The 25,641-nt window shown below is 38.9% G+C and overlaps 1 protein-coding gene across 16 annotated transcripts in view; it reads right to left on the bottom strand.

Moving 5' to 3' along the window:
* mark2b (MAP/microtubule affinity-regulating kinase 2b) overlaps window positions 1-24,845 on the bottom strand; it is a 91,821-nt gene extending 66,976 nt beyond the window's left edge. For 13 of the 16 annotated variants that reach the window (XM_061913653.1, XM_061913655.1, XM_061913660.1 and 10 more), the window contains exon 1: window positions 23,696-24,844. In XM_061913653.1, coding sequence (XP_061769637.1) covers window positions 23,696-23,746 — 51 coding nt within the window. In that variant the 5' untranslated portion in view covers window positions 23,747-24,844. Of the gene's footprint in view, window positions 1-20,540; window positions 20,633-23,695 lie in introns of those variants that run through there. The other 3 variants (XM_061913666.1, XM_061913667.1, XM_061913654.1) reach the window with 2 other exon arrangements.
* Between the last annotated feature and the right edge of the window lie 796 nt (window positions 24,846-25,641).

Raw genomic sequence — 25,641 nt, 5'->3', positions numbered from 1 at the left:
CAACATATGTTGCTCCAAAACCTGTATGGACCATTCAGCATTAATGGTGCCTTCACAGATGTGTAAGTTACCCATGCCTCGGGCACTAATACACCTCCATACCATCACATATGCTGGCTTTTGAACTTTGCGCCTATAACAATCCGGATGGTTATTTTCCTCTTTGTTCGGGAGGACACCACGTCCAAAGTTTCCAAATATAATTTGAAATGTGGACTCGTCAGACCACATAAAACTTTTCCACTTTGCATCAGTCCATCTTAGATGAGCTCGGGCCCAGCCAAGCCGGCGGTGTTCCTAGGTGTTGTTGATAAATGGCTTTCGCTTTGCATAGTAGAGTTTTAACTTGCTCTTACAGATGTAGCGACCAACTGTAGTTACTGACAGTGGTTTTATGAAGTGTTCTTGAGCCCATGGGGTGATACAGTATACTTTACACACGGATGTCGGTTTTTGATGCAGTACCGCCCGAGGGAGCAAAGGTCCGTAGTAACATTGCTTACGTGCAGTGATTTCTCCAGATTCTCTGAACCGTTTGATGATTTTACGGACCGTAGATGGTAAAATCCCTAAATTCCTGACAAAAGGTCGTTGAGAAATGTTGTTCTAAAACTGTTCGACAATTTGCTTACAAATTGGTGACCCTCGCCCCATCCTTGTTTGTGAATTACTTAACATTTCATGGAAGCAGCTTTTATACCCAATCCTGACACCCACCTGTTCCCAATTAGCCTGCACACCAGTGGGATGTTCCAAATAAGTGTTTGATGAGCATTACTCAACTTAATCAGTATTTATTGGCATCTTTCCCAACTTCATTGTCACGTGTTGCTGGCATCAAATTCTAAAGTTAATGATTATTTACAAAAAATATATGTTTATCAGTTTGAACATCAAATATGTTGTCTTTGTAGCATATTCAACTGAATATGGGTTGAAAATGATTTGCAAATCATTGTATTCCATTTATATTTACATCTAACAAAATTTCCCAACTCATATGGAAATGGGGTTTGTATACACAATTATACATACATATATACAACGTCAAAAGTGGTAAAAGAATGGCTAAATCAGGCCAGTATTCAGGTTTTAGAATGGCCTTCTCAAAGTCCTGACTTAAATCCCATTGAGATTGAGAACATGTGGAAAATGCTAAAGAAACAAGTCCATGTCAGAAAAAACACAAATTTAGCTGAACTGCACCAATGTTGTCAAGAAGCTTGTGGATGGCTACCAAAAGCGCCTTATTGCAGTGAAACTTGCTAAGGGACATGTAACCAAATATTAACTTTGCTGCATGTATACTTTAGACCAGTGGTTCTTAACCTTATTGGCGGTACTTAACCCCACCAGTTTCATATGCGCATTCACCGAACCCTTCTTTAGTGAAAAATAAAAATATTTTTCAAATGCAAGACAGAGTTATAGGTTTTTTTACTGGTGCACAAAATGAACCGTGCATGAACATCACCTTTTTCAAAGAACAAAACTAACACAGTGCATGAACTCTCAACAAACTACACACCTGCAAATCAGATAGAAAATTAGAGGGAACATTGTTTGGGGGTGTCCATAATACGCCAAAAGGGAGAAGTTTTTATCTACACGATGAGTCGGGTGTATCTTGACCTCCGCGGCAGAGGCTCCGCCAAACCCCTGAGGCCGATTCACCCTAGGGTTCGATCGAACCCTGGTTAAGAACCACCGCTTTAGACCCAGCAGATTTGGTCACATTTTCAGTAGACCCATAATGAATTCAAAAACAACAAGTATGTGCTCCAATCACTCAATCACAAAAAAAAAGAGTTGTAGAAATTATTGGAAACTCAAGACAGTCATGACATTATGTTCTTTAAAAGTGTATATACACTTTTGACCACAACTGTACAAATATGCGTGTATATATATATATATATATATATATATATATATATATATATATATATATATATATATATATATATATGTATATAAACATACATATAAAAATATACATATATACGTATATATAGGGTTTCTCCTATATGTATCTGATCGTGGTGCGGCGCCACGGCTAAATTGAAGCCACCGCACCTTAAAAATGAGGATTTTTTTACATGGAAACAAATTAGAGTAATTTGTTGTATGAATAGATGTATAGCCTATATTGTTTAAGCACGATTGATTAGTGATGCGCAAAAACTGTGGCTACTGAAAGACTTTGATCATCCGTTAGCAAGACGCACGCGAGTGTCTGGAGCCTCGGCGGTAAGCTTCCCCTAAAATATTTTTAAAAATGGTCAAATCTGTTCTTTTGTGTTTGCATTACATTGACTAAATGCGCTAGGATACGTTTATCCATCCATCCATTTTCTACCGCTTATTCCCTTTTGTGGTCGCGGGGGGCGCTGGCGCCTATCTCAGCTACAATCGAGCGGAAGGCGGGGTACACCCTGGACAAGTCGCCACCTCATCGCAGGGCAGGATACGTTTAATATTTGACCAAAATCAGCTACTTTGGAGACAGTTGCCGCAACTTTTTTCACAGATGTGGTAGCATCACAATGCTGTAGCCAAACGAGACAATATTTGGATAAATACTCAACTTTGTCCCGCCCACAGACAATGAGTGAATGAATGAGTTCTCAAAAGGGGTTTGCTGGGCTTTTGCATGATGATTGGATGACCTCTCTGGGCTGAATCGCATTTTGATTGACTGCAAAATGAGCAAATCAGCAGCCTTGAAATATAAAACGCTGCCAAGTGAATTTTTCTATGTAAAATCAAACATGTTTATAACTTTGATTTGTTATTGGAGACTGTCCTGTATGTTTACAGAGTAGATGGAAAAATAGCTTTCCCTACTTGAAAGACCAAAGCTGCCGCTGGCATACATCCAGTGTTACATTGTACAATAATTATTATAAAAATAGAGCAAACAATTTATGATTGTTAATACTAGTTACAGATGGCAAACTTATAATGTAGGTAAATTATTTTTAGCATTAATATACATCAGGGGTCGGTAACCTTTACTGCACAAAGAGCCATTTTGACCCATCCATCCATCCATTTTCTACTGCTTATTCCCTTTTGGGGTCGCGGGGGGCGCTGGCGACTATCTCAGCTACAATCGGGCGGAAGGCGGGATACACCCTGGACAAGTAGCCACCTCATCGCAGGGCCAACACAGATAGACAGACAACATTCACACTCACATTCAAACACTAGTTTCCCTTTAATAAAGAAGATAATGGGAGCCACAACCATTCTCGCTAATATCTGCTGATGGTCACCCCGATAACAATAATAAGGGCGTGCTATGAAGCCATTGCCTTTGATGCCTTCTACAACATGTACAAACAGCTTACCAGCCTAGTTGTTGTACGTGGCTTCCGCTGACACACATACACGACTGCAAGGCATATAGTCAACAGCCACACAAGTTACACTGAAGGTTGTGATATAAACAACTTTAACACTCTTACTAATATGCGCCACACTGTGAACCCACACCAAACAAGGATGACAAACACATTTCGGGAGAACATCCTCACAGTAACACAACATAAACGCAACATATCCATTACCCAGAATCCCAAGCATCCATGACTATTCCAGGCTATATTTTACACCCTGCTAGCACCAAACCCCGCCCCCACTCCCTCCGTGCGTCAGCTGAGGTGGGCAGAGTTGGGGGTGCGGGGGTGTATAATATAGCCTGGAAGAGTCATGGATGCTTGGGATTCTGGGTAATTGTTATGTTGCGTTTATGTTGTGTTACTGTGAGGATGTTCTCCCGAAATGTGTTTGTCATTCTTGTTTAGTGTGGGTTTACAGTGTGGTGCATATTAGTAAGAGTGTTAAAGTTGTTTATATCACAACTTTCAGTGTAACTTGTATGGCTGTTGACTATATGCCTTACAATCTCGTACGTGTGATGATAGAGGCAGCGAGTGCATGCGTCTGGCCGGGACGCAGATAGCATGGTGTAAAGGCGGGCGATGACATGTTGTAGAGGACGTCAAAAGTAAAGGCATTACGGCACACCTTCTATATTCTAGTCCCAGTGACAATCGAAGAATGTTAAACCCGGGTGATGTCCGGGAGAGGCACCAAAATCCGGAACCCCCCCCGAAACAATCGGGGAGGGTCGGCGATTATGCAGCTGAGCCATGTGCAGCTGAGCCCCATCAAAGTGGCCAAAGAGCCGCGGGTTGCCGACCCCTGAGAGAGATATATATATATGTGTGTGTGTGTGTGTGTGTGTGTGTGTGTGTGTGTGTGTGTGTGTGTGTGTGTATCATCAACAATTAAGCAAATTATATGATGACCTTACATTGACCACACACCCTAGCCACGCCCCCACCACCACATTTAGATTTTAAGCTAGGGAATATATATATATATATATATATATATATATATATATATATATATAAATATATATATGTATATATATATATATATATATATATATACATATATATATATATAAAACACATATACACACACACATACATACATATATATACACATATGTATGTATATATGCATATATATATTTATATATAAAAATACATATACATATATATACATGTATATATATGTATATATACGTATATGTATATATGCGTAAATATATATGTATATATGTGTGTGTATATATGCGTAAATATATATATATATATATATATATATATATATATATATATATATATATATATATATATATACACACACACACACACACACACACACACACACACCAGGGGTGTAACGGTACGTGTATTTGTATTGAACCGTTTCGGTATAGGGGTTTTGGTTCGGTTCGGAGGTGTACCGAACGAGAAGACATGCTAGCAGCTAGCAGGCTAGGACAACATGTTAAAGCCAGAGCTGGATGACCCTCCTACCTCGTTAAGCTCTCCCATTTGGGAACACTTTGGCTGCGCGATACAAGAATGGAGGACAGAGGTTTGCCAAGATTGTTCAGCAGCTGCTTCTGACAACACGTCAAACATGTGTTGCACCTTTCCTGTTTCCGGCTCCCATAGTTTGTCCCTTGCACGCACAAGCCTTCACTCTACCGGGCAGTGGTTCTCCACAGCTCCGGACTCCAGGGTAAATGAAGAGTCCAGCGATTAGTTACAAATCGTGGCTTTATTGAGGTCTTACACACAGCCAATCCAACAAAACACTAGCCAGTCATGCGCTCTACCGCTCCCTCACCTCGCTCGCCCGCACACTCACTGACGTCACATGCTGTCACATATTAAAGGGCCACACACACACACACACATACGCTACTCTCATAACACAGTGGTTTTCAACCTTTTTTCAGTGATGTACCCCTTGTGAACATTTTTTTAATTCAAGTACCCCCTAATCAGAACAAAGCATTTTTGGTTGAAAAAAACAGATAAAGAAGTAAAATAGAGCCCTATGTCATCAGTTTCAAATTTTTTTAAATTGTACAACAGTGCAAAATATTGCTCATTTGTAGTTGTCTTTCTTGAACTATTTGGAAAGAAAGATATAAAAATAACTAAAAACTTTTTGAAAAAGAAACAAGTGATTCAATTATAAATAAAGATTTTTACACATAGTAGTAATCCTCAACTTCAAGTGCCCTCTCTGGGGATTGTAATAGAGATCCATCAGGATTCATGAACTTCATTCTAAACATTTCTTCACAAAAAAAGAAATCTTTAACATCAATATTTATGAAACATGTCCGCAAAAAATCTAGCTGTCAACACTGAATATTGCATTGTTGCATTTCCTTTCACTGTTTATGAACTTACATTCATATTTTTTTAAGTATTATTCAATAAATATATTTATAAAGGATTTTTGAATTGTCGCTATTTTTAGGGCAAACAACTTTTGTTACGCCCCTCTTATGAAAAAGAAAATATTGCACCCAATAGCCCCCCCACACACACACACTCGCCACTGTGACTATAAATAGTATAGTTTGTCTATAAAATTCTTGTAACTGTACCTCTGCATAACATTTTGATTAACATTAAAGGAAACAAAACACCGGTCTTTCCTTGTCTCCCACCGTGGTTAGAGACAAGAAAAAAAAGCATGTTTCCCGAGATCACACGCGCTCCCCCCAGGCATCACACCGCGCCCCCCAGGAGGTCCGCCCCACTCTTTGAAAAGGACTGCCTTAGGGGAAACTGGGTAAAACACGGCACATTGACAAAGCTTAAACTATTGATACTATAACAATTTACAAGGTTAATATAGTTCACCTCTCTTTCTTCCCTTCCATTTATCTGCATTCTTTTAAAGTTAAAGTTAAAGTACCAATGATTGTCACACACATACTAGATGTGGTGAAATTATTCGCCAAACATTAATATAAACCCACTTAATAAAGTCAAATACAAATAGGGGTGTAACGGTACACAAAAATTTCGGTTCGGTACATATTTCGGTTTAGAGGTCAGGTTTGGTTCATTTTCGGTACAGTAAAAAAACAAAAATTTATAAATTTTTGGGTTATTTACTTGCCAAATTTGTAAACAATGGCTTTATCCTTTTAACATCCATCCATTTTCTACCGCTTATTCCCTTTTGGGGTCGCTGGCGCCTATCTCAGCTTCAATCGGGCGGAAGGCGGTTTACACCCTGGACAAGTCGCTACCTCATCCCAGGGCCAACACAGATAGACAGACAACATTCACACTCACATTCACACACTAGGGCCAATTTAGTGTTGCCAATCAACCTATCCCCAGGTGCATGTCTTTGGAGGTGGGAGGAAGCCGGAGTACCCGGAGGGAATCCACGCATTCACGGGGAGAACATGCAAACTCCACACAGAAAGATCCCGAGCCTGGGATTGAACCCATGACTGCAGGACCTTCGTGTTGTAAGGCAGACACACTAACCCCTCTTCCACCGTGAAGCCCCCTTTTAACATTGGGAACACTATAATAATTCTGCCAACGTTAATCAACATTAAACTGTCTCAAATTGTGTCTCAGATTAAATAAAATGACAAAACTTTTCTTCTACATATAAAAAGTACAACATTAAACAGTTTCAAGTCAACTCATCATGCTTAATTTATCGCAGCATTTGGGAAGCCTGTAGTTGATTTTTATTATGTAAATGTTCTATTTTTTATGAACATGTGGTAGCAGGGACCCTGCCATTCAAAGCTTTTCTGTCCATAAAACACACACACACACACACACACACACACACACACACACACACACACACACACACACACACAGCAAAATGAGCTAACATTATGCCAAAAGCTAATTAGCTTTCACCTCAAGCCAGAACTGCGAGTGAGTTGAGCTGCAGTTTAAGTTTCTAGAAGGTCAACGGGCTCATAATGATGTTAGTAGTGGTTGACTGGGAGGTGTTTATTATCATTTGGGGAGAGTAGGCTGTCTTATGCTCACCTGCTAAACACCTATATGCTCGACGCTGAAGCAATTACTACATGCGCTCTGAATACGCACTGCTGATTGGCTGTTACCGCTATATATCTAACCAATCAGATGGTTGTGTGGGTGAGACAATGCTTGGTGCTGAGACAGAGGCAGAAGAAGCAAAGCAGCTTGTTAAAACTTTAGGTTAGAAACTCGTTCGGTACACCCCCGTACCAAACCGAAACCCCCGTACCGAAACGGTTCAATACAAATACACGTACCGTTACACCCCTACAAATAAGGCAACAAGAGAAGTATCCCACACTTCTCTTTTGTAAAGTAAATCTTTACAGCAGATATTATCTTCATCAACAATATGATTTGCCCGAGTAGCTGGAAAGGACAAAAAAATATATCTTACAATTGATTGTGTCAAATGCTTTTGTTACATCCATAAACACTGGAGCAGCACATATTTTGCTAACTTGCATTGGTGATCTTTTCAGTTATTTCGATTATTGCCAATGATGTTGAAATGTTGGCTCTGTATCCGTATTGGTTGTCTCTAAGTGTTTAATTTTTATTTAAGAATGTGTCTAATCTGTTGTTAAAAATCCATCCAACCATTTTCTACCGCTTGTCCCTTTTGGGGTCGCTGGAGCTTATCTCAGCTGCATTCGGGTGGAAGGCGGCGTACACCCTGGACAAGTCGCCAACACAGATTGACGGACAACATTCCCACTCACACATTAGGGCCAATTTAGTGTTGCCAATCAACCTATCCACAGGTGCATGTTTTTGGCGGTGGGAGGAAGCTGCAGTTTAAACTATTAAACGGTTTTCCAATAATTTTAGAAAAGCGTCTAAGTAGAGAAACAGGTCTGTAGTTTGTAAACTGATGTTTGTCTCTAGTTTTATTAATCAGTACTACTTTTGCTATATTCATTTTGTCTCGGAATTTGCCTGTTTAAAATGATAATTTGTTTTAATATGTTAAAAGTTCTAACATCTCTTCAATAACCATTTTATTGTTTCCATATCAACTGCGTTATAATCAGTTGAAGTCTTGGATTCTCATTTTTTTACAATATTAATTATGTCCTCTGGTCCCACCTTCGAAGAACATTGAGTCTATAGTGATCACAACTAGGTCTAGGCCGATAACTAATTTTGCTTGACGATACATTAATTTACGAAATACTGCCGATAGACTATATTGTCATATTTTTATGAGACTAAATTGACCATTGATGTAATAATAATACATAATAATGATGCATGTATATCCTGTCAAATGCAATAAACTTGTATTTCTTGTGTATTTTAACATTGGAATTGGAATGAAAACATTTAAATCCCCAAGTTAAATAAAACAAACAATCAATAACAATAAAATACATTTTGTCAGCAAAACGTTGAACTAAGGGCGATGTATCGATATACTCAAAATATTGCGGGTTTGTCTCTGTGCGATATAGAAAATGACTATATTGTGATATTCGGGTATATGTTCTCACACAGCTGCTTTTAGCTGCGGGCATTACACTACATGCGTTTCCTACTCTTTTTTGGCGCTCCTTCTTACAGAGACATAAACAAGCGCACCTTCTTACATACGTCACGCGTGCAACGTCACACGCCCTCCCCAAGCAGAGAGGTAGCGACATGGGTAACATTGGCTGTGATGCTAACGGTGCGTTGCGAGTGGTAATACGAGAGAGAGAAGGTGCGAATCTGGTAACAAATGGAGGAATAATTACTTCCCAAGCAAAACCGCACTGGGTGGATCGTCTGGTGGTGGTTTGGCTTCAGGCGGGAATATTTCGAACAATTATGCGGCAAAAGCATTGCTACAAAAAGTAGCAGCACTGCTAATATGTAGCATCATTTGAAAAGTCACCTGCTAGAGAATGAAGAGTGCTTGAAACTGTATTTTAACATCTCTGTTAGGTGCCACACCCACAAGATGCCGAAGCAACAATTCCCAGATCAACACCGTATGAAAAAAAAAATCAACAACAGAAGGAGATAACGTTCGCAAGAACCTACCACAGAACGAAGGACATACATTGTTTGATTTTCTATTACACAGCTCATTTTTATTTGACAGTTTTTTAAATATCTTGTGTGACATCATGAACAAAAGTGCACTTTATTTGTTTTAAACTATTGTAGTGGTGTTCTGTACAAAAAGTGCACTTTAATTTAGTGTTCATTCATTCAGTGTGAGCTGCACTGGGGTCAAGGGTGAAGTGTACTGCCCCAGACAAAACGGCAGTGATTTAGATGTCAAGAGGCAGGGAGCGAACCTGAAACCCTCAGGTTTCTGGCACGGCCGCTCTACCCACTACGCCATGCAGACCCCTTTCCCCTTCAAATTAGCATTTTGCTCCTAAAATAAATCCATCATAATTTGATGAAACTAGAGTAAAATGTTCACCCATCTGTATAACATATGTGAAATAAACTTAAACCATAACCATAACCAAATGGAAAATTGATTGACGCGGAAGTGTCACTGATCACTCTGCATGCTGAAATCTGTGTCTGTGGGTGTCCCTCTACCTCCTCCATGCAAAGAGAGGAGTAAGGTTTTACCTGTAGCGGTGCTGTGTGAAAGCTCCAAGTCGCCTTCCAACACAGAGTAAAACAATGTCTTAGTTGGAGGAACTGGTCAGTAAAAGATAACGTTTTTTTCACCACCAACTTCAATTGAAGAGACAAAACCTGCCATCCAAACAATACCCCATCCGTTGACAAGAATATACAGCCACGGAAGCACAGTAAATCTATCTATTAAGCAGAGGTAACACAAACCAGTGAAAGATTCAAAAGAGCTGCCGTCAGAGCAGACACAAGCCTGCTAAGCTAACAAAAACAGCTCAAGCTATGCCTGTGAGACTTGGCCCAAGCATGAACTCGCTGACGTCACACGTCACGAGGCAACAGGTACCGCCTTTTAAAGTCACACGCATAGACGCATACACAAACTTATCTTCATTTTGCCACATATTTGATTATTTTTTTATGTAACACATTAATTCATTTCCCCTCGTAATTAATTACATATATTTAAGGGTAATTCCATTAGTAATTCAATTACATTTTTTGGAAAGTAACAAGTAACTATGATTAATGACTTTTTTAAAGTAAGTTTCAGAACGCAGCCTGTCACACAGCATCATAAAGCAGTTGGCAGGTTGGTGTTCCTCGCTAAAATCTTGTCCTATAGTAATGTTTACAAAAAAACACCATTGTTAAAAGGTAAATTATTTTAATGCTGCTACTGACGTTTAAACATGTCCTATTAAACCAGGGCACTTTTTCGCAATTTGTTATTTTGTGTTTTTGCTAGCTGCATATGTTTTTAAAGAAAATTGGACATTACATTTGACTTTTCTTCTAATATTTTCAAGGCTTTTATTTTTTTCTTATATCAAAACACCTCTTGAGTTGTGTATTTGGGATGCCCACCAGTTCCTAAAATTTAAAATCAAGGCATGGTGGAGGTATTCAGTTACGTCAACTGATATTTTCATGTATGGGTAGTTTATAGGCAAAACTATATGATATGAAGCACTCATTTCCTCTTATTGGCAAGTTACTTTTTGGTTTCAGGGTCTCTGCCGGTTTCAACAAGTCAAATTTAAGACTTTTTAAGACTTTTTTAAGACCATAATGAATATAATTTAAGACCATATCCCTTAGATACGGACACAAAAGTACAAAGATATAAATGAAAATTAGAGGTCCAGACTGAATTGTAAGTATATGAATGTATTTACTGCTCTTTCACATTGTAAAACAAAATGGTTAAACTAACGTAATACACCAGAAGCCTCTCTGTTGTAAACTAATTGAAAAAAACATTAGCCAACAATTTTTCAGGTTTGCGATTGAACTGTTTTCTTGCTTCAGGTGAAGTGTGCTTCATATCAAATGTGCTCATGTAACAACAACAACCAGAACATCAGCAATGGTAGAGGAAACCACAACAATATATTGTCTGTGAAAGGGACTGTTAGCATCTGTGCTAAAGATAAATAGTTAACTTTTCCAGTGTTTTTGCAGCTGTCAGGACCGAGCTAACGGATAACAACATTTAGTGACTACAATATTGTTTAGAAAAGTGCAATATAAATCTAATACATTATTTTTTTTTTTTATTATTACTACTATATTCATACAAAGTTGTGAAAAACAGTGCACACAGAGCAATTGTCTAAAAAGAAAGATTATGGCTTACAAGCTTAAGGACAGAATTTGGACGTAAATATTGTGGATTTATTTAAATTTGCTTAGCTCATTATGTGTCTGGTATGTATAAATACAAACCCCGTTTCCATATGAGTTGGAAAATTGTGTTAGATGTAAATATAAACGGAATACAATGATTTGCAAATCATTTTCAACCCATATTCAGTTGAATATGCTCCTAAGACAACACATTCGATGTTCAAAATGGTAAACATTTTTTTTGTGCAAATAATCATTAACTTTAGAATTTGATGCCAGCAAGATGTGACAAAGAAGTTGGGAAAAGGTGGCAATAAATACTGATAAAGTTGAGGAATGCTCATCAAACACTTATATGGAACATCCCACAGGTGTGCAGGCTAATTGGGAACAGTTGGGTGCCATGATTGGGTACAGAAGCAGCTTCCATGAAATGCTAAGTAATTCACAAACAAAGATGGGGTGAGGGTCACCACTTTGTAAACAAATTGTCGAACAGTTTTAGAACAACATTTCTCAACGAGCTATTGCAAGGAATTTAGGCATTTTACCATCTACGGTCCGTAAAATCATCAAAAGGTTCAGAGAATCTGGAGAAATCACTACACGTAAGCGATGATATTACGGACTTTTGATCCCGCAGGCGGTATTGCATCAAAAACCGACATCAATGTGTAAAGGATATCACCACATGGGCTCAGGAACACTTTATAAAACCACTGCCAGTAACTACAATTGGTCGCTACATCTGTAAGTGCAAGTTAAAACTCTACTATACAAAGCCAAACCCATTTATCAACAATATCCTGAAACTCTGCCAGCTTGGCTGGGCCCGAGCTCACCTAAGATGGACTGATGCAAAGTGGAAGGTGTTCGTTCTGTGGTCTAACGAGTCCACATTTCAAATTATATTTGGAAACAGAGGACGTGGTGTCCTCCAGAACAAAGAGGAAAATAACCATTCGGATTGTTATAGGCGCAAAGTTCAAAAGCCAGCATCTGTGATGGTATGGGGGTGTATTAGTGCCCAAGGCATGGGTAACTTACACATCTGTGAAGGCACCATTAATGCTGAAAGGTTTTGGAGCAACATATGTTGTCATCTAAGCAACGTTATCATGGACGCCCCTGCTTTTTTCAGCAAGACAAGTGTTACAACAGCGTGGCTTCGTAAAAAAAGAGTGCGGGTACTTTCATGGCCCGCCTGCAGTCCAGACCTGTCTCCCATCAAAAATGTGTAGCACATTATGAAACGTAAAATACGACAGCGGAGACCCCGGACTGTTGAACAACTCAAGCTCTACATAAAACAAGAATGAGAAAGAATTCCACTTTCAAAGCTTCAACAATTAGTTTCCTCAGTTCCCACATGTTTATTGAGTGTTGTTAAAAGAAAAGGTGGTGTTATACAGTGGTGAACATGTCCGTTTCCAACTACTTTTGCACGTGTTGCAGCCAAGAAATCCTAAGTTAATTATTATTTGCAAAAAAAAAATAAAGTGTATGAGTTTGAACATCAAATATCTTGTCTTTGTAGTGCATTCAATTGAATATGGGTTGAAAAGGATTTGCAAATCATTGTATTACGTTTATATTTACATCTAACACAATTTCCCAATTCATGTGGAAACGGGGTTTGTACATTTTACCTGTTTTTGTGACTTTTTTGAAAACATATTGCCAATATACAAGGACTAGTTTTTTTTAAGCATGACAAGATGACATTTGCAAATCTTCCAGCCTTAAACTGACGAGACAGACAACCTTTATAGCTTGAAATGTCAGCGTCTGTACTGTTTGGTAACTTGAAAAAAAAGATTAGGCATGAGAAACTTACCTGAAATTATTGGAATAAATAATAAGAGAATTATGATTTATTTTACTAGTTTTACTGCTGTGAGTACACTTCTACCAGAGAGAAATGAGTGTGTGCTTACTTCATGCAATTGTATGATTTCACTAGTAAACACCTCAAACTGATCTCTTTAAGCAAGTAGCGCCACTTTACCCACATAACACTCCTTTGCAGGGGTTTGGGGCGTTTCAGCACCTTAAGACAAGGGTTTATCCCGGATTTTTGACTTTTACATTATCATTCCGTTCACTTTCACTGCAATGTATACAAACGCTTCCCTCCTCGATGGCTCCACATCCGGATCCTAATCTAAATTGTGACATCTGTGAAAACAATTTTTACGTTTCCATCCACCGGCTTCAACCATGCATTAAATTGATTGTTCTGGAGGCACAAATCGTTGAACCTAGATTTACCCATCTTATATCAGGGTTTCCTTCTCCATGTAAACGACTGTGGTGCAACACCACAGCAAGATTACTGCTGCACACCTTCAAAACAAGAACTTTAAGAGATATATTGTATGAATGGATATACTGTATATTTTATAGTATTTACATAATATTGGCTATAATAAGTTTGAAAAAAAGCTTAAATATAAAAAATATATATTTTTTGCTTTATTTTACATACAAACCCCGTTTCCATATGAGTTGGGAGATTGTGTTAGATTTAAATTAAACGGAATACAATGATTTGCAAATCCTTTTCAACCCATATTCAATTGAATGCACTACAAAGACAAGATATTTGATGTTCAAACTCATAAACTTTGTTTTTTTTTTTGCAAATAATAATTACCTTAGAATTTCATGGCTGCAACACAAGCCTAAGTAGTTGGGAAAGGACATGTTCACCACTGTGTTACATCACCTTTTCTTTTAACAACACTCAAACGTTTGGGAACTGAGGAAACTAATTGTTGAAGCTTTGAAAGTGGAATTTTTTCCAATTCTTGTTTTATGTAGAGCTTGAGTCGTTCAACAGTCCGGGGTCTCCGCTTTCGTATTTTACGCTTCATAATGAGCCGCACATTTTCGATGGGAGACAGGTCTGGACTGCAGGCGGGCCATGAAAGTACCCGCACTCTTTATTTACGAAGCCACGCTGTTGTAACACTCGTGTTGCTTAAATAAGCAGGGGCGTCCATGATAACGTTGCTTGGATGACAACATATGTTGCTCAAAAACCTGTATGGACCTTTCAGCATTAATGGCGCCTTCACAGATGTGTAAGTTACCCATGCCTTGGGCACTAATACACCCCCATACCATCACAGATGCTGGCTTTTGAACTTTGCGCCTATAACAATCCAAATGGTTATTTTCCTCTTTGTTCTGGAGGACAGCACGTCCTCTGTTTCCAAATGTAATTTGAAATGTGGACTCGCCAGACCACAGAACACCTTTCTACTTTGCATCAGTCCATCTTAGGTGAGCTCGGGCCCAGCCAAGCCGGCGGCGTTTCAGGATATTGTTGATAAATGGGTTTGGCTTTGCATAGTAGAGCTTTAACTTGCACTTACAGATGTAGCGACCAACTGTAGTTACTGACAGTGGTTTATGAAGTGTTCCTGAGCCCATGTGGTGATATCCTTTACACACTGATGTCGGTTTTTGATGCAATACCGCCTGAGTAATCAAAAGTCCGTAATATCATCGCTTACGTGCAGTGATTTCTCCTGATTCTCTGAACTTTTGGATGATTTTACGGACCGTAGATGGTAAAATCCCTAAATTCCTTGCAATAGCTTGTTGAGAAATGTTGTTCTAAAACTGTTTGACAATTTGCTTACAAAGTGGTGACCCTCATCCTATCCTTGTTTTTGAAATACTTAGCATTTCACGGAAGCTGCTTTTATACCCAATCATAGCACCCATCTGTTCCCAATTAGCCTGCACACCTGTGGGATGTTCCATATAAGTGTTTGATGAGCATTCATCAATTTTATCAGTATTTATTGCTACCTTTCCCAAATTCTTTGTCACGTGTTGCTGGCATCAAATTCTAAAGTTAATGATTATTTGCAAAAAAAAAAACGTTTATCAGTTTGAACATCAAATATGTTGTCTTTGTAGCATATTCAACTGAATATGGGTTGAAAATTATTTGCATATCATTGTATTCCGTTTATATTTACATCAAACACAATTTCCTAATTCATATGGAAACGGGGTTTGTAAAAAAAAATTTAAATCGCTTGTCAGTAGAGCGTCAGCAGCTGGCCGTACAATTCAACGAGTTGACACCCAGCAAAAGTAAGGAGAGAAAGTTGAAGAGAAAGGTATTCAAGCAAATGAATGCATTTCTTGTTGAAGCCTGTGTAAACTACCCTAAATTGTTTTACCTTACTACTGACAGCAACGTGTAACTTTGTGCCGTGTGCGTCTTCGAACATCTGTTTGGACATCGCTTTGTGGAGTGTGAATTTGGCCTTGTGTGTAAGTGGGTTTTCTCTGGGCACTCTAGTTTCCTCCCACATCCAAAATGTGCATGTTTTTGCTTCATTGGAGACAGCAAATTGTCCATAGACACAAATGTGAGTGTGAATGATAGTTTATCCGTGCATTGCGATTGGCCATGCTAATTTGAGTTAGCTCGTCTATTAGTTAGTCCATTGTACGTTAGCATTAAGCTATTGGCTTTAGAGCCATCCTTCATCCTGCATAATTGTATTGAGTTTTTCAGTTTATTCCAAAATATATTACTTTCACATCATTCCTACATGTATGTGAACTTCATGTGTATATATAATGTACTTTTTTTAGTGTGCTTAGTTTTAAAGTGACTTCATTGAGAAGAATATCAACAAAACACCTAAAGTAATTTTTTTCAAATGGTGTTGCATGATCAATTCTGATCAGGCAGAACTTTAGTTCTGTTTTGTAGTTAAGTTATAGAGTCTTCAAAAATCAAAACACTTAAAAGCAAAACTGAAGTTTATTCATGTTTTAAATAAAAGCAACATTAATAGATTCAAGACCTTTCAAAGTTGTATGTAAGGCCTTTTATGAGATTTTAGGAGAATTTCAGACATTTAAAAAGGTATTAAATTCAAATTGTTGGATTGAAGACTTTTTAAGACCCCGCGGATACCCTGTTTTAACGTGGTTCCAGTTAGATATCCGTTGGATTGTACAAAGCCCTTTATTAGTGTTTCACTATTTCAAATTCAAGCTGGTTTAGTGCCATGGCTAATCTAGCTGGTCATTTATTTCTCCGTAAGTGTGTGACCGAGCTAGAGCTGCATTTGAAAAAAAATTTGCGATGCACTTTGACCAATTTGTTGCTATATTTAGCGAGAAGAGGTATATATTAAAAGTGAAAATGGTGCATCTTGCATCATGCATTTATTTGGTAATCAAATACAAGTGGTCACAAAAGTATTCACCGTTAGAAAGTGAGAGCAGAGATCTCCCACAAAACGCTTTTAATGGCTTGTTGCCACATTGTAGAAATTAAATGAAGTAAACAATAAAAATAAAAAAATTAGCAAAAAAAGCCTACATGTAATGAGAAAAGGTTAAAATGTTTATACTAATAACAAATAAAAACACAAAGATTTGTCTTTACATGACTTGCCCTAGGTTTTTCCTGCCTTTTGCCAGAGTGCAGCTGGCCCTAACCCCCCGTGACCCCAAGAGGGACAATAGGTAGAAAATGGATGGATATGTTTTAGCTTTTTTATTAACCTATTCAATTACAAATGATATGACATCACAGTATTGTTTGTGTAATATACTTAAAGGCTCCATACCACTGCTGTTCTATATCGTATTTTTCGTACCATAGGACACATCGGATATAAAAAATGTTCCCTGCTGATGATTGGTTTAATCCAGGTTTATTTTCACACAAAAGGTGCACCGCATTAAAAGGGTCGTATTATGATTTTCGTTTCTACATTTAAAACACTTCCTTGTGGTATACATAACAAGGTTAAAATGTTGCATGGATTATGTTTTACAGATCATCTTCAAACTGCTTTCCGGGCATGTCTTTCAGATCCGCCGTTTTGTGGGCGGTAGTATTTAAGTGGCTCTACTTCGCCAGCGTCTTCTCCCCGTCATCTCTGTAGGACCGGTAGTTTTTCAGAGCTTCCATAGCGAGTCTACTGACAAATATAAGTTAGAACTGTACGCTACTTTATATTAGAAAGCGGAGGATGAATGACCCACAACAAGAAGAGCTTACTGACAACGGCATGCACTACAATGGCGGATACGTGCAGATTTTCAGGACTTATGCAGATCCCCAAAAATATATAATAATATAATATGTCTCCTAATAAGTGCCATTTTGGGGTTCTTATAAACACACCATACTTATAACCAACGCTAGTGATCATCTGCCAGTTATCGCAATATATGATGGAAACTACAAGAAGAATAAGGAAGACAAAAAGATATTTCAAAGACTATGCACGGGGAAGAGGATACTTGATATCAAAAATGAGCTAGAATAGCAAAATTGGGACAATGTGTACAATTGTAATGATGTTGATGAAGCATATGAACATTTCTTAAACAAGTTCATAATACTTTATGACAAACATTGTCCATGGAAACAACTTAGTAGTAAGCGGAGAAAGAACAACGAACCATGGATGACAAAAGGATTTAAAAAATGTAATAAGAGGAATACAATATATTGAAAATGTATAACACAAATAACTACAGAGGCAGAAAATAAGCACAAAAGGTATAAAAACAAGCTAACTAACTAACATACTACGAACATGTAGAAAATAATATAAAATACAGTCAATTATTAGACAGAAACAAAAACAATATGAGAGCAACATTGGGCATCCTCAATAGCATTATTAAAAATGGCACTAAGAGGGATTACCACCAATACTTGTCAGACGGAAACATAATAATACTTCATCGAACTGCACATGCAAGTGAAGTCGAGGGTGTGTTTATACTGGAATTTTACTTGTAATCTAAACAGTTAGCTGGAAAAAAGTCTGACTGCAAAACAATCCGACCGTAAACGTAGTCTTTTACATAATAGGGGGACCTTGAATCACATTTTGAAACATGAGCATTGTGGTAATTTAGTCAAACGCTCATCATCTCTAGTGTTTGTATATACATGACTGACAGGACTTCTCAAAAAAGAAAATGGTTGGCTGGCTGATTCACAGCCATCACACCTCTACGAGGGGGGCAGGGGGACATAGCCAAACAATAAAGGATGAAGTCAGAGGCAGACCAGTATTTCTAGCTCTGTTAGTCCCTTTCAGTAGACACGGCATGCAGGGAACTGGATTGTCAAACAGGAAATCACTTCGAATCGCAGGGGAAGTCAGCAGTGAATGCAACGCCACACTATCAATGTAAACTTAAACTCAACTTGTTTAATACTAGACAGGTTGCTGCTGTTATAAATATCTGCCTTTAAGTCTAAGTTACATCACAAATCTGTGCCATCCTGTCCGTCCCGTATTACTCTGAGACCCGACACCTTTCTATACATGGCCTTTAGGAAAGACTCTTTTGATGGGCGACCTTTTGCCTACCAGCCCACTTTGGAGGTTGTCTTGACCCCCGACAAGTCTCACACTGGGTTTATAGCAAGTAGAAAAGCTGCAACACATTCAGCTTATCCCGGAAGATGTGCGTTTGTAAACACCAACATTTTGCATTGAAAGGAATTAAACATTAACTTAACAAGTGGAAGTGGCAAGGAACGACACAGTATGTTACCATGAGACCTGACCTTTCTCCTTTGTGCCGGTTTATATGCCAGCACATGTCTTGTCTTCCTATACAATCAAGCCACTATACAAACAAAAATTCACAACAATACCTAGTTTGATTATGATGTATTTATAAACATGTTTGAGTGTTTCTAAGACAATTCTAACTAGGAAATCGCATGTAAAAAATATACAACATAAAGTAGTAAGAAACACGTCAATAATGAATAAAGCAAAACATGTTCAAGACCAAAAATCACTCTATATTCTCTACTGCTCGCCAGTGTTACCACATCTAAGTTGATAGAACTACAAAAGTACACTTCATTCATTAACAATGTTACAAAAAAGATCAGTTAGAATAAAACATAATGTTAGATACAGAGAAAATACAAACCATTTATTCATTGAATCAAAAATATTGAAAATCCCACGACAGTGAATTTGCAAACAGCTAACATTATACACAAAGCAAAATACAATCTGCTACCCAAGAATATACAACAATTCTTCTCAACAAGAGGATAAACATATTCTTAGAAAAAAATTATATTTAAAACATTTGTACGCACGTACAACACTTAAGACCTTCAGTATATCAGTATGTGGAATGAAAATTATGGAATGGATTAAGCAAAGAAATCAGACAAAGTACTAATATGATCCACCTCAATAAACTCTTCAAACTTAAAAAGTGTTTACAAAGTACGAAGAAGAACCATGATAAACATTCAGAATTTTTTTTATCCATCCATTAATTTTCAAGATAATCTTACTCATCTCACCATATAATATAACTTACTTCAGTAATTATTATTTATTTATATTTTTATTATTTATGGAGGGCATTGTGAATAAATTGAGAACAGGAAGTGATCAAAAGTTTTAGCAACTGCTATGTAAAGAAAAATGGGTAAGATTAAATAAGCCCTGCTTCTTCCTACTCCTTTTCGAACATGTTGAATAGATAAATTGGAAATTGGGATGTATCATGTTGTATGCGTGTGATGAGGTGGCGACTTGTCCAGGGTGTACCCCGCCTTACGACCAAATGCAGCTGAGATAGGCTCCAGCAACCCCCCAACCCCAAAAGGGACAAGCGGTAGCAAAAATAGATGTTGTATGCATGCATGTTCCAAATAAACTCAAGCTCAAACTAAATATGCCACAGGGGGCTATATTTGGAATAGTCATAGTACCATTGAGTAAAAATATGGTGTGCTATGGGTAATATTGTGTACAAACGCATATATTTGATACATATTCTAGAATTTGTAATTGGCACAAGTGAGAAAAAAATATATCTGCTGTTATTAGCTATATTTAACATTAAATATTTTTGTAGTTGTCTTACCTGCCCTGCAGAATTCTCAATGACTTGCACCAGTGGGATCCTTGTTGACATTTGACTTTATGTTTTGCAAAAAAAAGGCAAAGGCAATCCAAGAGCGATTCTTCACTGACTTTTGTTTATATAATGGTGTATGTTGGTGATGTTTTGAGTAAAAGGAAAACCACCAACAAGATGTTATCACGAGATCTGACTTTTCTCCTTAGCGCCGATTTATATGCCAGCATGTTTTGTCTTCCTATACAATCAAACTTCTATACAAACAAAAAATCACACTATTGCCTAATTTGATTACGATGTATATAAATATATATATATATATATATATATATATATATATATATATATATATATATATATATACACACACACACACACACACACACATTTGTTTGAGTGGTTCTAAGACAATTATAACTAAATATGCCATGGGGGATGGGTATTTTTAGAATAGTCATACTACCATTGAGTATAAACATTATGTGAATGTGAAATATATTTATATAGCACTTTTCTCTAGTGAACATAGTGAAGCACAATATCTAAGTGACAATTTTTAAACCTTGTGTGTGGCACTGGGAGCAAGTGGTTGGGTGAAGTGTCTTGCCTAAGGAGACAACAGCTCTGATTGGATGGCAGAAGCAGGGATCGAACCTAGAACCATCAGGTTGCTGGCCAGCCGCTCGACCAACCAAGCTATGGTGCCCCATTATATTGTGTACAAACACATTTTAATACAGATTCCAGCATTTGTAATTGGAACAATAGAAAAAATATATATATGCTGTATGCCACGGGGGGGTGGATATTTTTGGAATAGTCATACTACCATTGAGTATAGACATTATGTGAATGTGAAATATATTTAGATAGCGCTTTTCTCTAGTGACTCAAAACGCTTTTACAAAGTTTTTACATAGTAGTTTATATGCCAGCACATGTTTTGTCTTCCTGTACAATCAAGCTTCTATACAAACAAACAAAAAAAATCCCACTATTGCCAAATTTGATATATATATATATATATATATATATATATATATACACACACACACACACACACACACACACACACATTTGTTTCAGTGTTTCTAAGACAATTGTAATTAAATATGCCATGGGGGATGGATATTTTTGGAATAGTCATACAAACCCCGTTTCCATATGAGTTGGGAAATTGTGTTAGATGTAAATATGAACGGAATACAATGATTTGCAAATCCTTTTCAACCCATATTCAATTGAATGGACTACAAAGACAAGATATTTGATGTTCAAACTCATAAATTTTACTTTTTTGCAAACAATAATTAACTTACAATTTCATGGCTGCAACACGTGCTAAAGTAGTTGGGAAAGGACATGTTCACCACTGTGTTACATCACCTTTTCTTTTAACAATACTCAAGTAACGTTTGGGAACTGAGGAAACTAATTGTTGAAACTTTGAAAGTGAATTTTTTTCCCATTCTTGTTTCATGTAGAGCTTCAGTCGTTCAACAGTCCGGGGTCTTCGCTGTCGTATTTTACGCTTCATAATGCGCCACACATTTCCGATGGGAGACATGTCTGGACTGCAGGCGGGCCAGGAAAGTACCCGCACTCTTTTTTTACGAAGCCACGCTGTTGTAACACGTGCTGAATGTGGCTTGGCATTGTCTTGCTGAAATAAGCAGGGGCATCCATGAAAAAGACGGCACTTAGATGGCAGCATATGCTGTTCCAAAACCTGTATGTACCGTTCCGCATTAATGGTGCCTTTTCACAGATGTGTAAGTTACCCATGCCTTGGGTACTAATGCACCCACATACCATCACAGATGCTGGCTTTTGAACTTTGCGTCGATAACAGTCTGGATGGTTCGCTTCCCCTTTGGTCCGGATGACACGATGTCGAATATTTCCAAAAACAATTTGAAATGTGGACTCGTCAGACCACAGAACACTTTTCCACTTTGCATCAGTTCATCTGAGATGATCTCGGGCCCAGACAAGCCGGCGGCGTTTTCGGATGTTGTTGATAAATCGCTTTTGCTTTGCATAGTAGAGCTTTAACTTGCACTTACAGATGTAGCGACAAACTGTATTTAGTGACAGTGGTTTTCGGAAGTGTTCCTGAGCCAATGTGGTGATATTCTTTAGAGATTGATGTCGGTTTTTTATATAGTGCAGTCTGAGGGATCGAAGGTCACGGTCATTCAATGTTGGTTTCCTGCCATGCCACTTATGTTGAGTGATTTCGCTAGATTCTCTGAACCTTTTGATCATATTATGGAACATAGATGTTGAAATCCCTAAATTTCTTGCAATTGCACTTTGAGAAACGTTCTTAAACTGTTTGACTATTTGCTCCTGCAGTTGAGGACAAAGGGGTGTACCTCGCCCCATACTTTCTTGTGAAAGACAGAGCATTTTTTAGGAAGCTGTTTTTATAACTCCTCCAAACACAACGAGTTGAGTTTATACCAAAAAGAATACATGGATGATACAGCAGAGGATTGGGAGAATGTCATGTGGTCAGATGAAACCAAAATAGAACCTTTTGGTATAAACTCAACTCATCGTGTTTGGAGAAAGAAGAATACTGAGTTGCATCCCAAGAACACCAAACCTACTGTGAAGCTTGGGGGTGGAAACATCATGCTTTGGGGCTGTTTTTCTGCTAAGGGGACAGGACGATTGATCCGTGTTAAGGAAAGAATGAAAGGGGCCATGTATCGTTAGATTTTGAGCCAAAACCTCCTTCCATCAGTGATAACTTTGAATGGTTGACCAAATACTTATTCTCCACCATAATTTATAAATAAATTCTTTAAAATTCCTGCAATGTAAATTCCTGGATTTTTTTTCTCCACATTCTGTCTGTCACAGTTGAAGTGTACCTATGATGAAAATTACAGACCTCTGTCATCATTTTAAATGGGAGAACTTGCACAATCGGTGGCTGACTAAATACTTTTTTGCCCCACTGTACATCTAACACAATTTCCCAACTCATATGGAAACGGGGTTTGTAATACCATTGACTATAAACATTTAATTGTGTACAAACACATATTTTAATACAGATTCAAGCATTTAAAATTGGCACAAAGGGAACAAATATTTCTGCTGGTATTAGTTATATTTAACGTTAAATATTTTTGGAGTTGTCTTACCTGCCCTGCAGAATTCTCAATGACTTGCATCAGTGGGATCCTTGTTGACATTTGACTTTGTGTTTAGCAACAAAAAAAGTCAGAGGCAATCCAAGAATGATTCTTCACTGGCTTCTGTTCATTTAATAGCGTATGTTGGTGATGTTTGGAGTAAAAGGACAAACCACCAACAAGATGCCCGGTGCTAGCCTGCTAGCAACACGTTAGCTAGCTTTTGAATCAACAAGTTGGATGCAACATCAGCCGCTGGCCGAGTTAGCTAGCTAGCAAGGGACTAGCTAGCGTCAACTGGGCGCCCCATGTTTGCCAAAAACCAGCCGAATGTCCTCCGAAAATAACTGGCTTCGAGAATTTCGACCCCCTGTTATTATTTAGGGGGAGTCCGTGGGCGACCACGAAGCTGTGACGTTTGAAGCAGCTAACTTCCTTCAGCTAGCTCGGGGGGGGGGGGGAAGTTCAGCTAATCTATGTATTAAACGAGACACGGTTCAAATAGCATGCTAACTAGCACGGTGGCTTTCACTTTAGAACGAAATCCAATAGTGACTAAAAATGACACTTAAGTATAATTCCTTCTAGATTTAAATCCAAGCCTGAAAAAAACAACAACAAAAAACTTCCAGGCCAAAATGATTCCGGTTTTGCCAAGTCACAAAAAAAAACAGCTCAAAATGTCCTCCAGCGAGATGTCCAACTATCCAAACAAATAGAAAGACGTAGAAATAGTACAAAGTTGGGATTTAGCCCATGGAGATAGCAGATTCCTCCGAGGCGGGAGCGAGTTAGCCAGCCAGCCTAAGCTCCAGCGGCCACAGACGGCTCCGGAGGTGGCGGTAGACGGCTGCCACACAACCCAGGAACAGCGGCGTCTCTCTGGCTCACCGGAGCTGCACTGCAGTATGGCCCGTCCTGCTGGTGCCACCATTGGCTTAATGGTTCCCTCGAATATCCACCTCTGCGAGGTTATCTTTGTTGGTCTTACAAATCAATCAACTTGTAGGATCCATGATCGATCGATCGATCGGTTGAGCCTGAAAGCTCAAAGAAGCTGAAGAGCTGCGCCCGAATGCGGTCTAAGAAGCACGACAGGCTGCCCTCATACCGGAACAAGCTCTCGGCAACATGGCTGCTCGCTTTGCTTTGCAGCACCAATGGAGATCCGGAGAGGGAGGGAGGGGGGCGCTGTGCCGCTTGGTTTTTTTTCCGGGGAGGGGGGGGTCACTGTTTTCAAAGGCAGGTGCACCGCAACTCGGTTTTGAGTTAGATTAGATATCTGTGTATCCCTAGTGTGAATGTGAGTGTGAATGTTGTCTATCTGTGTTGGCCCTGCGATGAGTGGCGACTTGTCCAGGGTGTACACCGCCTTCCGCTCGATTGTAGCTGGGATAGGCGCCAGCGCCCCCCGCTACCCCAATAGGGAATAAGCGGTAGGAAATGGATGGATGGAAAATGGATAGATATCTGTGTTGGCCCTGCGATGAGGTGCGACTTGTCCAGGGTGTACCCCGCCTTCCACCCGATTGTAGCTGATATAGGCGCCAGCGCCCCCCGCGACCCCAAAAGGGAATAAGCGGTAGTGAATGGATGGATGGAAAATGGATAGATATCTGTGTTGGCCCTGCGATGAGGTGGCAACTTGTCCAGGGTGTACCCCGCCTTCCGCCCGATTGTAGCTGAGATAGGCGCCAGCGGCCCCCCCCCCCCCCCCCCCGCGCCCCCAAAGGGGAATAAGCGGTAGGAAATGGATGGATGGAAAATGGATAGATATCTGTGTTGGCCCTGCGATGAGGTGGCGACTTGTCCAGGGTGTACCCCGCCTTCCGCCCAATTGTAGCTGAGATAGGCGCCAGCGCCCCCCCGCACTCCCAAAAAGGAATAAGCGGTAGTGAATGGATGGATGGAAAATGGATAGATATCTGTGTTGGCCCTGCGATGAGGTGGCGACT

This window comes from Nerophis ophidion, linkage group LG10 (assembly GCF_033978795.1).
Source record: "Nerophis ophidion isolate RoL-2023_Sa linkage group LG10, RoL_Noph_v1.0, whole genome shotgun sequence".
Taxonomy (NCBI): domain Eukaryota; kingdom Metazoa; phylum Chordata; class Actinopteri; order Syngnathiformes; family Syngnathidae; genus Nerophis; species Nerophis ophidion.
The sequence above is the reverse complement of the archived record's forward strand: the minus strand, read 5'-3'. Positions and strand labels throughout refer to the sequence as shown.